At 37.6% G+C, this 15,101-nt stretch overlaps 1 protein-coding gene across 7 annotated transcripts in view; it reads left to right on the top strand.

Annotated features, from left to right (window-relative positions):
* PAM (peptidylglycine alpha-amidating monooxygenase) overlaps positions 1-15,101 on the top strand; it is a 195,300-nt gene that overhangs the window by 127,889 nt on the left and 52,310 nt on the right. For all 7 annotated transcript variants that reach the window (XM_064735113.1, XM_064735112.1, XM_064735110.1 and 4 more), the window contains exons 2-4: positions 4,873-5,381; positions 6,492-6,612; positions 10,081-10,138. In XM_064735113.1, coding sequence (XP_064591183.1) covers positions 5,290-5,381; positions 6,492-6,612; positions 10,081-10,138 — 271 coding nt within the window. In that variant the 5' untranslated portion in view covers positions 4,873-5,289. The remainder of the gene's footprint in view (positions 1-4,872; positions 5,382-6,491; positions 6,613-10,080; positions 10,139-15,101) is intronic.

Here is a 15,101-nt window from a genome sequence, read left to right as displayed (position 1 = left end):
GTGGTTACCATGTGTGGTACATAGACATCTATGTGCCTTCCCATAGTAAGCTTCCTGGCTTCTTGTATCAGCATGACAGTGGCTGCAACTGCCCACAGACATGGAGGCCACCTGGCACTTATGTTGTCGAGTTGTTTGGAAAAGTAGCCCACCGGCCTTTTCCAGCTTCCCAGACATTGGGTCAGGACTCCTAGTGCTGGGCGCAGCCTTTCATGTACAAACAGCTGAAAATCTTTAGGCAGATCAGGTAATCCTAATGCTGGGAGCAGTTGTCAGTGCTTCCTTGAATTTTAGGAAGGCTTCTTTCTGTGGTTTGCCCCAGGTGAATGGCTGCATCTTCTGAGCTTCATACAGGGGTTTTGCAATCAGTCCATAGTCCATGATCCACAGGTGACACCATCCTGCCATCCCAAGGAAGACTCGCAGCTCATGTAAATTCTGGGGCTCTGGAATAGCACAAATAGCTTGGATATGTTAGTACCTAGTTTTCATTGCCTTTGTGAAATTTCACATCTCAGGTATATCGCAGTCTGTTGAGCAATTTGTGCCTTTCCTCTGGCTACTTTGTAACCTCCCATTCCCAATGAATTTAAAATCTCCACGGTTACCTTTATACAGGTTGCTTTTTCTTCTGTAGCTATTAGTATATCATCAACATACTACAACAATAAGTATTGGTCTCTTGGTACTTGCCCATTTTCAGTTCAAATCTTCCTTTGCCAGTTGGTTTCCGTCAGCGAGTTCTTGTCGTGTCTAGGTGAGCTGGGCCTTTCTTCCGTTCCCTCGGTTTTTCTAATCAAAGGCAAACAGTTTCCTACCTTTTGTCAAAGGGTATGCAGAAAAGGCACCTTTTAAATCGATTACAGTAAACCATTTTATATATCTCTTTTATGGATGTTAGCAATGTGTAGGGATTTGTTACCACTGGATAGATGTCCTTTGTTGTTTTATTTTTTGCTCTCAAATCTTGTAGTAATCTATATTCACCTATTTGATTTCTTTAGTGGAAATATTGTTGTATTAAATTCTACTGTTTATTTATGACAGGCTCCTGAACCTGTTTTACTGGTTCTGTGTCCAGTTAGCTGCTATACTCGCCCAAGACCATCGCCTTGATAACGCCTTGGTAACGTTTTCCTGCTGGAACTGATTGCCCTGGTGAAACCTGTCTGGTCACTCCTGTTTCCAATGCTCCTCCCACTTGCAATACACACATTTAGGCTAAACCCTTGCATAACTGGTCTTCTACCACGACTACTCCTGCCATGTCCCCTGAAATTTGGGGTTTCTTCTCCTTGTATTACTGCCAAAAGATTTTACTGCTGCCTTTTACTAGCTTCTCTTTCGTGATTATTATACACCTTCCAGGCTACCTCAAGTAGCTTATCTAAATTCCTTAATTCCTCCCCTTCTAATTTTTGCAATTTCTTCCAAATATCGTCTTGTGACTGACCCAAGAATATGACAGCGAGCTGAACCTTTACTTGTTCTGTGTTTATTTGGAGATCTGTATATTTCCTTGCTGCCTCCTTAAGCCTTTCCAAAAAAGCAGTGGGAGATTCTTTCTTTTCCTGCCGAACCTCTTATAGTTTAGATCAATTTATCGTTTTGGGCACAGTGTTCTGAACTCCTATTTGGATCCACTCTTGATATTTCCGTAGTCTCCTCAAATCGCAAAATAAATTAGGGTCCCATTATGGATCTTCAGTTGGGAAATTCGCATCTAAATTCCCTGTTACTAGCCCATTTCTGATATCCTCTCTTGCTCTCTCTTTGGCTGCCTTAAGTGCTATCTCTTTCTTAGTAGAATCCATTAAAGTATCTAATATTACTTGTATGTCATCTCAATCAGGATTCTGAGTTTTTATAACCATTTTTACTGCTTGTACCACCTTATCAGGATTTTCTCTATAAGTTCCGGCTTAAGATTATTTCCAAATAACTAAATCTGCAGGAGAGAAAGGCACTTTTACAGATACTGATCCTTCCACTCCTAGACCTTGTCACAAGGGGGCAATCACAGTCCATTTTTGTCTGCCTATGTCTTTTCTATCTACAACCAGGGCAAGCTTTGACCGGCTTCGGGTTCTGTGGGCTATTGGGGTTGCTGATTCATTACCATTGCTATCTTTTTTACTTGCATCCCTCCCCCTCCTTTCTGTCACAGTTAGGTTTTGCTCATCTTCTGAGGAAGAGGTATCAGGTGACAGTGGGAGAGGAGGATAAAGAGGGAAGGGTGTACTAGACGAGACAGGTTCAGGGCTAGGTGGGGTAGGAGCAGGCAGTGGGATAGAGACAGATGAAACATGTGGGATGGGGTTAGGTTCTCTTGGTCTTATTGGAGTTACCTGTAAATCAATATCTGTATAATTTTCCCTACTCAGACTTTCAACGCCAAGTGTTCTAAACAACTTTTCTCACAAACCCCTCACTTATCACTTGTAACCACCATTAATCTACACTCATCCTGCCATTCTGGCTTTCCCCGTAAATAGAAAAACAAATCAACATATGGGACCTCATCCCATTTTCCTTCTTGTTTACAAAATGACATTGACTGCGAAATTATGCTATATTGCAGTGTCCCATGTTTTGGCCATTTTTCGCCATTCTCCAAGACATATTCTGGCCACCATGTAGTACAATAATCAATCAACTTAGCTTTGTGTAATTCTTCCCCGAAATTACCCTGTTTCCAATGTGCTAATAAGCACCCCAAAGGAGAAGTTTGCAGAACAGGGGCATTGCTGCCCAAAATCCCTTTAAGTTTCTCCATTCCAAATATACCACAAATTGCCGAACCCACAGCGCTTTCGCAATTGTCTTATGGACGGCGCCTAGGCTTTATACCACCAGGAATTCCTTTAGCCCAACCAAGCGTAGTTTTTGCTGCGTCTTATTGGCAGGCACCCAAAACCAAAGTAAAAAGGACCTTACCTTTCTCTCGGGGATGTTGTGAGTGGCGGGAGCGGTCGTGGCCGATGAGCTCCGCGAGAATCCCTTGGTGCCGACTGGAGCGTGGTCGAGTTGCGAACTCACTCAGCAGCAATCACAGGGCCCCATCCAGAGTCGCCAAAATGTTAGCGTTCAAAAACACATAATCACATAAGCGATTATATGCAGGTGCTTTTATTAAGAGCTCTGGGTGCCAGGGGTATATTCAACCCACATCTGATTCCAACCATACATTCAAGATGAACGTGTTTTTATATTATATCATTATATAATTTTCATGTTAATTATTAAACTTAAATTGTTCTGTTGGATACATAGATTTCAGCCAAGCATAGCTTCTCATGGCCCCCTTTAAATTTCTAACATAGTTTCTCAGGATTCTTCTTATGATTATACAATAATTTTATTTAGTTACTAAACAATCATCACATCTAACAATTATATCATTTATCTTACTGCTTATGCAGGTGCAACACAAAACCTAACATTTCAGAGTCTATTTTAACATTTTCCCAGGGCCCCACTATCAGTCGGACATGAAAATTTACATAAATAAAGGAATTAAGATTGTATCATTACTTGCATGAATGGTTTTGGACAGTCTTGGCATATTTTCAGCAAGCTGAAAACTAATATGTGTTTATTTTCAGATGTTCATGACTAAATCTTTTTTGCCATCCTTCAGCGAATAAAATTTGCAAGTTTATTAAAGCTTGCTAATAGTCCAGTGCAAATCTAGTGTAGCTGTCTACCAATAGGCATTAACTGTTTAGCCAGTATGGCTTCTTAATTTGTGCTTAAGCACTTCTGATGTGTAAGAAGCCTTTTTGGTACATGTGCCCTGAAATGGGAGTGATTTTTTTTTCAATACATGGATTTTCATTGATTTCATGTCAGAATCCTTATTTTCTATTTCATCCTTATGAGTGTATTTTGACTGTCTTCCAGGGGCTGGAAGATATTTTAATTTGGGTGGTTTTTTTCTGATTAGTATTTATACTAATCTAGAATACACTATTTAGTATAGTCTATTTATACTAATTTAGAAGAATTACTACATAGTTGTGTATGATTATGACTGGAAACTTTACTTCTACCAAAACTGGAATTCTCAAAAAATAAAATAATACTAATATATATGTCTTCAGTAAAACATGGTGTAATTTTTTAGCATAATTATTAAAGACTACTAAAATTTTCAAATTAAAAACCATGTATATTAAAATGGGGAAGTAAGAACAGTTGAAATTGAACAGGGGGGAGACTAATGGTATATGCTGACATACCCTCAGGGTATGAAAGGATAGAAAACTATTTAACTAATATAACGCAGTCTGATGACAATAGTTCTGGTTACTGTATTTCCAAAAATGATTTTTAAGTCTCTTTTTCCTGAAGTGGGTATAAAAGCAGCTGAAGAACATAAGAAACAGTTACTTATCAATGACATAATGGTTTCTTATAGGTTGAATTAAAAGTAAAATATTCTCCCATTCTGCAATATGTGCAGAAACATTCGGTGATAGTTAATAAAATTTACCAGCATGGATTCTTGCTATGTCAAGTTGATGCTTTTTTCCCCACTGCTTTTAGAACACATTATACTAGTGTTTGCATATGTGAAATACTCCACAGTTTGCATTTTATATATTGAGTAGGTTTTTATATTTCTTCCTATCATGTAAAATATGTTTGAGAGTACATTTTGTGTATCAAAATGAAATGTGTCTCTTTCTGATCCTTTATTCTGGGACAGGGTAGGAAAAGAAAGACTCAACAGAACCAATGCAATCTTTACTGGGTTGGGCTAAAGCTCATGAAAAAACCTATTAATGTATTACAATGCCTCAACAGTGATTTGCTGAGAACCAATGCTCTAATGTGTTAGTCATCCTTAAGCTCCTTCTATTTTTACAGGTTCTGAAGGATGACTGATGCTGGTTTCTGTGATGCCACTTGAAGTCTCCAGTGCTGTGGAGTAACATGCAGATTTAACTGCACAGTCTGAGCAGAAAGCAACAGGAGTGCTAGTCCTTTTCAGCTCCTTAAGTGGACAGAAGTATTGTGTCCTCTATCTGCAAGGGAAGATTCTGCAACAGCATTTTATAGCTAATAAAACAGACAACATAGTAGCCTCCACCTTCCTGATTTACAGTGCATCGCCTTCCAAGACAGATGGTCTGTCAGAAGCTGGAGGATGCCTGCAGAGAACATAATAATGAAGTAGTGAAATGATACTTCTGCTGCTGCTACCTGATTGTCAAGATCACAGCTGATAGAACTGCACTGCCCTTTCTCTGCTTGCCTAATCAGGCCAGAAATAGCAGGGTGGACATGGCTGGCTTTGTTAGCAACCTGCTAATACTGTTTCTTCTGTTTCAAAACATCTGTTTGGGTTTCAGAAGCCCACTTTCAATCTTCAAGAGGTGGGTTAAGCAAGAAAATACTATGTGTTAAATGCATGCAGTCAAAATATTACAAAAGTGTGAAAAAACGTGTCTTAGATAAAAATGTGTTGTGGTATTTGTTCAGTGTTGATCGTTGCACAGAATTTTCTTTCTGCAATTTGAAATGGCACTGTTGTCATATAGAATTCATGTTTTATCTATAGGGTTGCTCATTAGATAGAAGGATAAAATGGCAATTAATACAACTTTTTTATTTAACAGCTATATTTGGGGCTATACAGAGAATAAATGTATTTCAGATGCTGGATTAGCTTGCATGATAAGATCATTTTTTAACAAGAAAACATCAAATAAGCTAAACAGTCCTGAGAAATTGAGGGGTGGTATGAATTCAATTTACCTCAATAACAGGAAAATCCTTTTTTTCAGGAGCTAAGAGGCTACTTCTCTTGTCCACACCACATTAAAATTTACCTATGCAATTAATTCTAAAAAACAATGTAGATCACTATAAAGAACTATATGGTAAGACAGGAGAAACATTGGTGCAACACTGACATGAGTTTTGGCTATGTATATACATCATTAATTTATACGTTGCATTCAGTACAGAATTTGATATTTGCTTGATTGTTGTCAAGTTTTCTGCTTTACTTTTCTACTTGTAGTAGCACAGAAATTGCTATTAATACCATGGTGTTTGAATTAGAAGTTGCCCCTTTGCACGTAGTTTAAGTTTAATCTGTATCGAATTATAAATCATAGTCTCAAAAATCCCCCCCAAAACTGTTGTGAATTATGAATGGTACTCAACATAATGTAGTGAACTAATTCCCTGTTTGCACATCCATGTGCCTCTGACAATTTTAGGATGAGATAATAGGTTACATTTTCAGCTAACATTTTCCAAACTGATTATCTTATTACTCAGATCAGTAACTACTTCAGTAAGTACTGCATAACTAAGATGTTTTCCTCAGCCTGTGATGGAGTGAAATTTTCAGATCATTCCTGGAACTACTCAGCATTGTCTAACTTCTTTACTAGTTCTGTAAAGACCCTTCTTCTAAGAAAGACAGAACAGAAATCAATACTTGAAAAAAAAAATCTTTCTTCCTTCTTTTTCAGATACAAAGATATTAGCACATCTCTTCCCAATGAATGCCTTGGAAGTGACCAGCCAGTGATTTCCTTTGGTCTGTCAGATTTTGCACTGGACATTCGCATGCCTGCAGTGACACCTAAGCAGGTGAGAGAATTGCAGTTTTGCCTTTTTCTCTTCTTTCAATAAGCTAGGACAACAAAGCCTTCCCCACAATATCACTCATTAAAATGAACAAAAAAATCAGGGTAGTTTTTATAAATACATATCCATTTGTGCTTCTCAGAGAAAAGTAGGCAACAAACAAGTAGCCTCAAATGAGAGAAAAATCTCTTCATTGAATTAATTTTAATTGTAAAATGTTGGTTTCATAAACTGAATTGTTTTGAAATTAAGCAGTTTTCAATCAATGAAGTTTTATATTGTGAAATATTTCTAGCTAGTAAGATATGCAGTTGCAGTTTACACCAAATCTCAGATGATGTATCAGTGAATCTAATTACATTAAAATGTATGTTGCTGCAGTTTCAGCAAGCTGAGAGAAAACAACCAAAAAGCATTTTAAAAGGGGTAGTACTTCTGACCCAGTATTTTTAACTCTCAAAATACTCCATGAAAGCTATTACAAACAAGTTACAATTTTATACTCTTTAAGGTATGAAGTGTATTATATTCTGCTGAACCAAGTGAGTAAAAGTGAAGACAGTTAATATTTTTAAACTTAACATTAAGATACACATAAAATATTGAGATTCCACTGTCATTTTCACATCTAATTTCATTAAGCAAGAATCATTAAAGAATGACTTTTTTTTTTTTGCAGTAAGCCATTGCAGAGGATTATATGTATCATTGGGAGGTCTGCATCTCTTTTAAAGGGCTGCAGATGCTTGAAAAGAGCAGTGTGTTGCGGTGCAGTACTTGATGACTCATTGTTGCAGATAGTGGTTTTTAAAGAAGTGAAGAGAAAATGAGGTTTTCAAGTTATTGGGGAAGACCCCTCTGGAACATGTAATTTAATGCAAGGGTGTTATTTCTGCAAGTTCAAACCAGAAATATGGTTTCTATTAGATCTTCTTGGCAGTAAAATATTCTGTATTATTGCAGTAAAGTAAACTTCTCTGTCAAAAAGAGTGAAAAGTACTCTTAGTTCATCCAGGTGCACATTTAAAATTATGAGTTATTGATTTTACCTAAGGAGCCATGAGTTGAACAGCTAGGAAGCACATACAAAGAGATCAGTGAGTTCAGATTTGTATTAAAAAAAACTTCTCTTTGTGTGTTGTAATGTCAAGTCTAGGGGAAAGGTTGCCAAAAACTCTGCATTTTTTGAAATGAGTTACTGGGCATGTTGAAGGGGTGGGAGGGCCAGGATTTGTCTTACAGTTCATAACTGCAGTTGTTCTATGGGTGCGTGAATATTAACCAAGCCCTTATATGACTTAGGAGTGTTTTGTGTATACCATATGAGTTGTGCATTTTTTTGGCACAGGTACTGCACATGAACGTTGATTGAAAACTGCCTAATTTCAACTGCACTGTGAAGCATGGCTGCCGTTGGCTTTCAAAGTTTAAATATAAGGTCCTAAATTAGGTTGTGCTTTTTTTTGTTTTTTAAATATTCTTAACCCAAGTTAAATAAAAAACACAGAATATTTCCATGTCTATTTCTAGAAGGCTTTAGTATTTTAACAGTGTAAATGCATGTAATCACGGTACACAAAGGCATTCATATAAATTGTATCACTTAACCTCTGTTCATCCTTCCCATTTTCTAGCAAAAACACCAAAGATAGTTTCTTATCTGTGAAAATCACTGCTCTGTGTAATCACATATTGTTATCACCATTTTACCTTTCTTCTCAGTTGCATTTAATTGTTTACACCTGTTGTGGTGGTTTGACAGAAATGGGATTTTTGGGATGCTGTAGTCAAACCAGTGGGTGCTCAGATTTTAATATTGGCACTTGATGTGCCCGTTGGGACGTTTAGATCCGCCTCTGAGAACACAGGGTTAAAAGCAGGGCTGCCGCCGGGAAGGTTCTCTTTGGATTTCTGGCGGGAGAGAGTTTGATCTCTCCCCCGGCCCAGCTGCTGGGCAGGGTGGGGGGGAAAAAGCCACGCGGCCTGGGAGAGGTGGGCCTGACCCTGAGGGGCCAAGGGTGGAAGCATCGAAGAAGTACTGAGAGGTATTCCCCCCCACACACTTCTGGGACACAGAGACAGAGCTGTGCCTGGGAGTTACCTTGAAACTTGATAAACGTGTGCTGCAGCAGGCAGCACAGCTGAGAAGGAGGAAACGGGGGGGGAGGGAGGCAGCGATGTGTCCACTTGTGGGAACTTTTAACCCCTTTGTGGACAATGAAAACTTTACAGAACATTAATTCTTCCTGGATGAGTGATGAAGGTCTGGGCAGAGAGAGAGATGTTGGAAGAATGGAGAAGATGGAGTGGCATTTTTTGCTGAACTCTTTTTTTGTATAGCCATGGACTGTTTCCTTGTGATACAGAGACTGCTTCCGGGGGGGGCAATGCCTCAGAACCAGGAGGGTTCAGTGTGGGTACCCCTTGGCCCCAGGGGGTGCAAAAAACACAGGGGGGACAGATGTCCCGAAGTTGAGACTGTGCATTTTTGGAAGGAGACAAGGCCTTAAAAGGAACCCTAGAAGTAGCTCTGGTCCATGCACAGTGGTGAGAGCACTGGGCATGGAAGGAAGATGTCACAATGGCAAATGATCTCCGGTCGGTGCCATGTGTGACAAGAAGCCCATGGCACAAAGAAGGACTCCTTCTCCTCTTGATGAACTGAGGACTGAGTATTCTAAAGGGTGGTGCCGGACTGAGAGTTGGTGATTTGGGGGAATGTTTTGTATTAGGAATTTGGTGGGGAGGAGGAGGAGATGTATTTGTGAAGTTTTCATTTCCCTTGTGTGTTTCTTTTGTTTTCCTTTCCCTTGTAGTTTAGTTAATAAAGTTTTCTTTATTCCTAAGTAGGAGCCTGCTTTGCTTATTCCTGGTCACATCTCACAGCAGACACCAGGGAGAGAGTATTCTCATGAGGGCACTGGCTCTGTGCCGGTGTCAAACCATGGCACCTGTCCACAGAGTCTTCTTTTAAATTAAATTTGAAGTTATTCATAGCAGGAATTTTATCTTTATCTGTTTAGATGTCCTTATGAAAGTGAAGGCCTGTCAGATTTTGAATTCATGGGTGTAGTGAAATTCCAGTAGATTATATATTTCTTTTCCTAAACAGCCTTAGAAGTTGAAAAAAAAATTAGGAAAAAAGAGGTTTAAAATAGTTAATAGTGTACCTACTAACCTAATAGCCGCTTTGATAACCTTATAGACTGATATCTGTTACATGTATATAAATTGTGGCAATGAATTTATTTTTTACAAAAGTAAACCAGATAACATATATTGTATTTTCCAAAGTATCTCTGTAAAGTACATTATATTTTTTCTAGTTGGTCCAATTGTATATATTCATTTGGTCAGTATTCCCACATTCATTTTCAGAAAGTGGGGGGAATTTTGATGCTTTGTTTCTATTCTTTAAGTTCTAAATTTTCCCAATTTAAAGGTAATTTCTGTTCTCTTTTCTTTTAACAGTCTGATACCTACCTCTGCATGTCAGTACCCCTGCCAGTGGATGATGAAGCCTATGTAGGTGAGTATTGGTTGACTGAAAGAACTTAGGCAAGCCATTTTGAAGAACCTCAACATTTCTTTTTTTTCTTTGACTCATATTAACTTAATCTTTGGATGTCAGATTTTCCAAAATGCATTTGTCATGTTTAATGCAGAAACAAACTAGAGTGAGTTACTTAGAGTCAAGAGTAAAACTGTATCTAAGGAGATTCAGGAGTAATAGCAGTTAAGGAGCTGCATGCAGATGCCTCTGGCAGTCAGGATCAAACAGTCCATTTGCAAAGTATTGGCTTTATGTCTTTGTCTGGATACTTGATTCTGCACTGCTGAGCAGACTGTTTGTTACCTCCTTTAGGCTGTAAATTCTGTATACTTAGGGTTAGTGTTGGCTGTAGAAAGATTTTACTTGGAGGAGAAAGTAAAATCTCTCCCTCTATTTTTTTTTTTTTTTAATGGCACGGCGTGAATAAGATGGCTGACAAGTAGAAAGAGGTGGGAATCTGACTTCACATTTTTGTTGTGAATATGACCCCCGAAGGAAAAATGAGCATAGAAGTAAGGGAATGAGTGTTCACTCTCAAATAAATTATGCTTGCTGTGCTGTGGGCAATAGACTCTTCTACTTTTGTTAATTCATAGAAAGGCAATGCTACTAACTTCTTCCTTAAGCAGCTTTTGTTTAGTGTGTCACTGAGTTGAAAAAATCCATAGTTTAATTCATTGTTAGGTTACTGCGCATCTAGTTCTGTTGCTTGTGTTAAAGGAACATAAACTTCTTTTGATGCTTAAAAGCACCTACTGAAAGGATTTTCTTAAAAGTTATGCGAAGTCTCAGTGCAATCATGCAATGCAACCCAATTTTTTTTTCTGCAGACCTAAAATTTTATATATTCTTAATTTGATTTTTACAGGACTTGGTCACCTTTCCAGTGATCACTGTTTCTGAGTACCCTTCTTTGCAAAGTAGAATAAGGTCTCTGGACAGAGAAACCATTCTGGTTGTCTTATAGAGCTTTGAAGAGCAGGAGGAATTTAATGAGCAATCCGTAATAAAAAAGTTTGTGTGATTTTAAAGTATTCCCATGATAGTATTCCTTACAAACAAACAAATATATATATACATATATATACATGTGTCTATATATATATATATATATATATATGATTGATTTTTGTATGCTTTAAAATTAGAACATTTTAGGTTTTTCCCTCTTTTGTCACTTCCTTAGGTGGTGGAAATGAATAGACATATGGTCAGTCTGACATATGTGATCATTCCATTTTGTTTCACTGGAAGGTGTTCCTCATGGAAAAGGCTCAGATTGGTGTCTTCATAATCCATGGAAGTTACATGATCATTAGAAAGAGCAGACTCAATCATATCAAGCTGTAGAGAGTAGAAAGAATGTAGAATGACCTACCTTATAAAATATCTATGTAGAAAACTGTTAACTTGCATACATGTATTTTGTGTTGCTTAAATAAGCACAGAAGATTGGCACACAGACAATGTTTAATCTTTTTTAAAGGACAGAATCTATATTTTTATGTTTTAAGTTGGATCTGCCTTCATTGCATTGCCAATAAATGCTGCAATTAACTTTCCTTAAAACATACAAAAACAACAGAAAACTAGCATATGAACTGTAACTAGGCTGCTGTTTAGTGATGTTGAGAAGATTGTGTTCTGTAGAGCTTCAACATGAGTATGTGTGAATGCACATAACTGAAACAATAAACTGGATTCTGAAGACATTTTGATGGTAAAGCTACATATTCTGCCTTCAGTTAAATTACTTGCTAAGTTAATGCCTTGTGCTTTGTTTCATTTTATGATTTAAAGAGACATTTTTAAGACCAATTGTCTTTACAATTTCATCAAGAATTGCTAATTCATTTCTTTTTTTACCTTTGCCTTCCTATTTTTACTCTTGCTTCTTCCTTCCTCCAAGACTTTTTGGAAGAGAAGGTTCTATAATGGAACCTGCAACAAGATACTTTTGTTGTATATTGGTGAAATATAAGACCCTTGGCATAGAGAGCTTCTGTTTTACTGTTGTATGTGGGCAGTACTAAATTTGTTGTTAAGTTGAAATTTTTTTTGTCACATGTGTTTTCAGTATTTTTATTAAATTTGTATATAAGGACTTTGAATTCAGACTTCAATTTTGCTGTTTCTCTAAAGGAAACCAGTAAACATTCATGCTTGCACAGGGACAGTGGTTATAACTGTACTTAGAACTGGAGGGATGCTGTACCAGAATTCGCAAACTTGTTCAGAGTCAGTTCTCAGACATTATCAGAGGAAGGAATAGATCACACTTACATAATAAAATGTTGCCAGCTAGGCAAGGAAGGAAGAATTTGCCAGGAAGGAGAATTAGAGCAGGTTTTGCCCTATGGATCTTTTTCAGGCATGCATCTGTATAATTTTGCTGATGCTGTTTTCTGCATTAGGTTCTTTAGTGAGGATCGGACTGTCAAGGCTGAAATTTCTGTTTGAACCAGTTGTTTCTCTGTCCCAAATGGCCATAAATACTGACAAATTTGATTAAGGAGAATAGTTTTTTGTGAGGTGGGTTGGTGTACATTAGGTTTATGTTAGGAACATACCCTTTGCTCCTGGGAAGTGAAATGGTTGTGAGATAAATATGTTGTTATTAGTGAGAGAGATTAATATGTGATTTTCCAGGATAGTATTACTCCAGTTTTATTTTTAAAACATATCATTGTTGTTTTCTTCTTCTGCATCCTGTTTGAATAGTGTTTATTAATAAATAGCTAAACCAGAAACTCAGGTGAATCTTTAATGGTGCGGACATTGGTAAAAATCAGTTTTTGATAACTAAACTGTAGAGAGAGCTAAATGCTCTACAGATACTCGCAAAAATTTAGTCTGACCTCTCAGCCAAAAAATTTGTCTGTCACCTTCACCTGCTTATATTTATTTACATGAGTGACCAGTAAATAAATGTCTTTTTCTTACTGACTCATGATAGGTCCCTGTGAAATTGGGCTGTAGAAATGAAATTGAGCCTTCTATATTCAGCAACACACATTGAAGTAATTGGATGGTTTGTTACTTTTCATCCATAAAGGACTCTGAGAAACTCTAGGTTTGTTTCTCTGTTATGGGATGTATAAACTTCTCTATTGCCAAGCAATGATATCGTCACTGTATTGGAGGCCTCTGATGTCTCCCTAATTTGCCAAACTCCAGACACTGAATTCTTGATAAATTTCTTTGAAGTTATTTTTGTGATAGAGAAGACATTAATATTTAAAAAAATATCAACTTTATTTAATGGAAAAATGTAAAGATTAACGTATTAGAAGTTAGTTTTTTTAACACATACCTTAAGTACACACTGTTAAGATTAAACTGATGTCATGTTCTGTTCATTCCTGTTTCTCTTTGAGTTTGTAGTTCTAAGTAGTACTTGATCAAGATATTAGGTCAGACTTCAATTTAGTACAAAAGCTGCTGCTGTTATTTTAGTAACCATATATATAACTTCTCCATGCATTAAAAAAAAACCACTATTGAGTAATATTCTGTTCATTACTGTAAAACGTGGAGGCTGTCAACTAGGAAAATAGGACTGCTGTTCGATATTTCTTAAGCCTTTAGTAGTGACAGTTCCCAGCACAGGGAGTGCTGGAACGTTGCAGCAAGTCAAGAGCAGGGATACAAAGATTATCAGAAAGATGGAGCACCTCTGCCATGGGGAAAGGCTGAGACGATTGACGTTGTTCAGGAGAAGACTTCTGGGTGACCTAATTGTGGCCTTCAGCCCACAAGAAAGATGGGGAGAGACTTTTTAAAAGAACATGGAGTGACAAGACAAAGAGGAAAGGAAAGACAGTACGTTCCAATTAGGTGTTAGAAGAAAATTGTTTACTGTGGGAGTGGTGAGACCCAAGCACAGGTTGCCCAGAGAAGCTTTTGTTGTCCCATCACTGGGGGGACAGAGATGGAAGCCACGTTGGATGGAGATCTTAGAAACCTGGCATAGTGGAAGGTGTGTGTCTCATGGCAGGGTGGTTGAAATGTGATGATCATTAAGGTTCCTTCAAGGCCTGGCCACTTTCTCATTCTGTGACAGGTTAACACATTAATCTGTGTGGCTTTTGCAACTCTAGGATTTTTTGGTTGGATTTTTTTGTTTGTTTCTTTTAACCTTCTCTTTGGAAAGTTATATTCCTGGGTGTGCTGCTAAGAAAATAGCTGTACAGGAACCATACTGTAACCACCTATACAAAGCTGTCTTAAGTTCATAGACTGACTGTGAGGTTTTTCAGTGCTTTCTTAAGCAATGATGAGGTATATCAGCTAAAACAGCGTAAGCTGGAAGTCTGATTTTGCTTTGTTAGCTCTGGTGCATCATTTTCTCTTGGCAGGAATAGCATTTAGTCACATATTTGTAGTAAGTTTTCTAAAGGGCTTGAAGGTTCTGTCTGCGCTGTAGGACATCATTGTAGTAGGCACTATGTGGAGTGAATAAAAGACTTCTGACTCATTAGAATAAATACTTGCAATAGGAGAGTGGTAAAGAAAAAAAGAAACAGAGACAGTATTAAGCAGCAGGACAGGTGGTGGCTTTAGCAGCTTTAGCAGCTAGCAGGCCTAACCTTCAATTTTACCTTTATTGAAGGCTGCCTTTATAAGTGGTTCTTACAGCACATTTTTTACAGGTATTAACTTTGACAGTAAAGTTAATGAAATTTCATATGTGTGAACTGCTCATAAACCCCTTCAGAAATTTAATCTCTCAATTGATAACAGCAGCTTAAAACACCCAAAACATCTGAAAAGGTAGGAATTCCACAGAATGACATGTTGCCTCTGTCATGCAAGCATAAACCATAATTTCACTACTAATCATTACTGATTACAAGAATTGTCTTCATAACAGAGATTAGATTTTTATCTATGAAACAAGTAGAATTTGCTTGTAGAAAAATAAAGATGTTTGGTTGTC

The sequence above is a fragment of the Zonotrichia leucophrys genome, chromosome Z (assembly GCF_028769735.1).
Source record: "Zonotrichia leucophrys gambelii isolate GWCS_2022_RI chromosome Z, RI_Zleu_2.0, whole genome shotgun sequence".
NCBI classification, from domain to species: Eukaryota; Metazoa; Chordata; class Aves; order Passeriformes; family Passerellidae; genus Zonotrichia; species Zonotrichia leucophrys.
The sequence above is the reverse complement of the archived record's forward strand: the minus strand, read 5'-3'. Positions and strand labels throughout refer to the sequence as shown.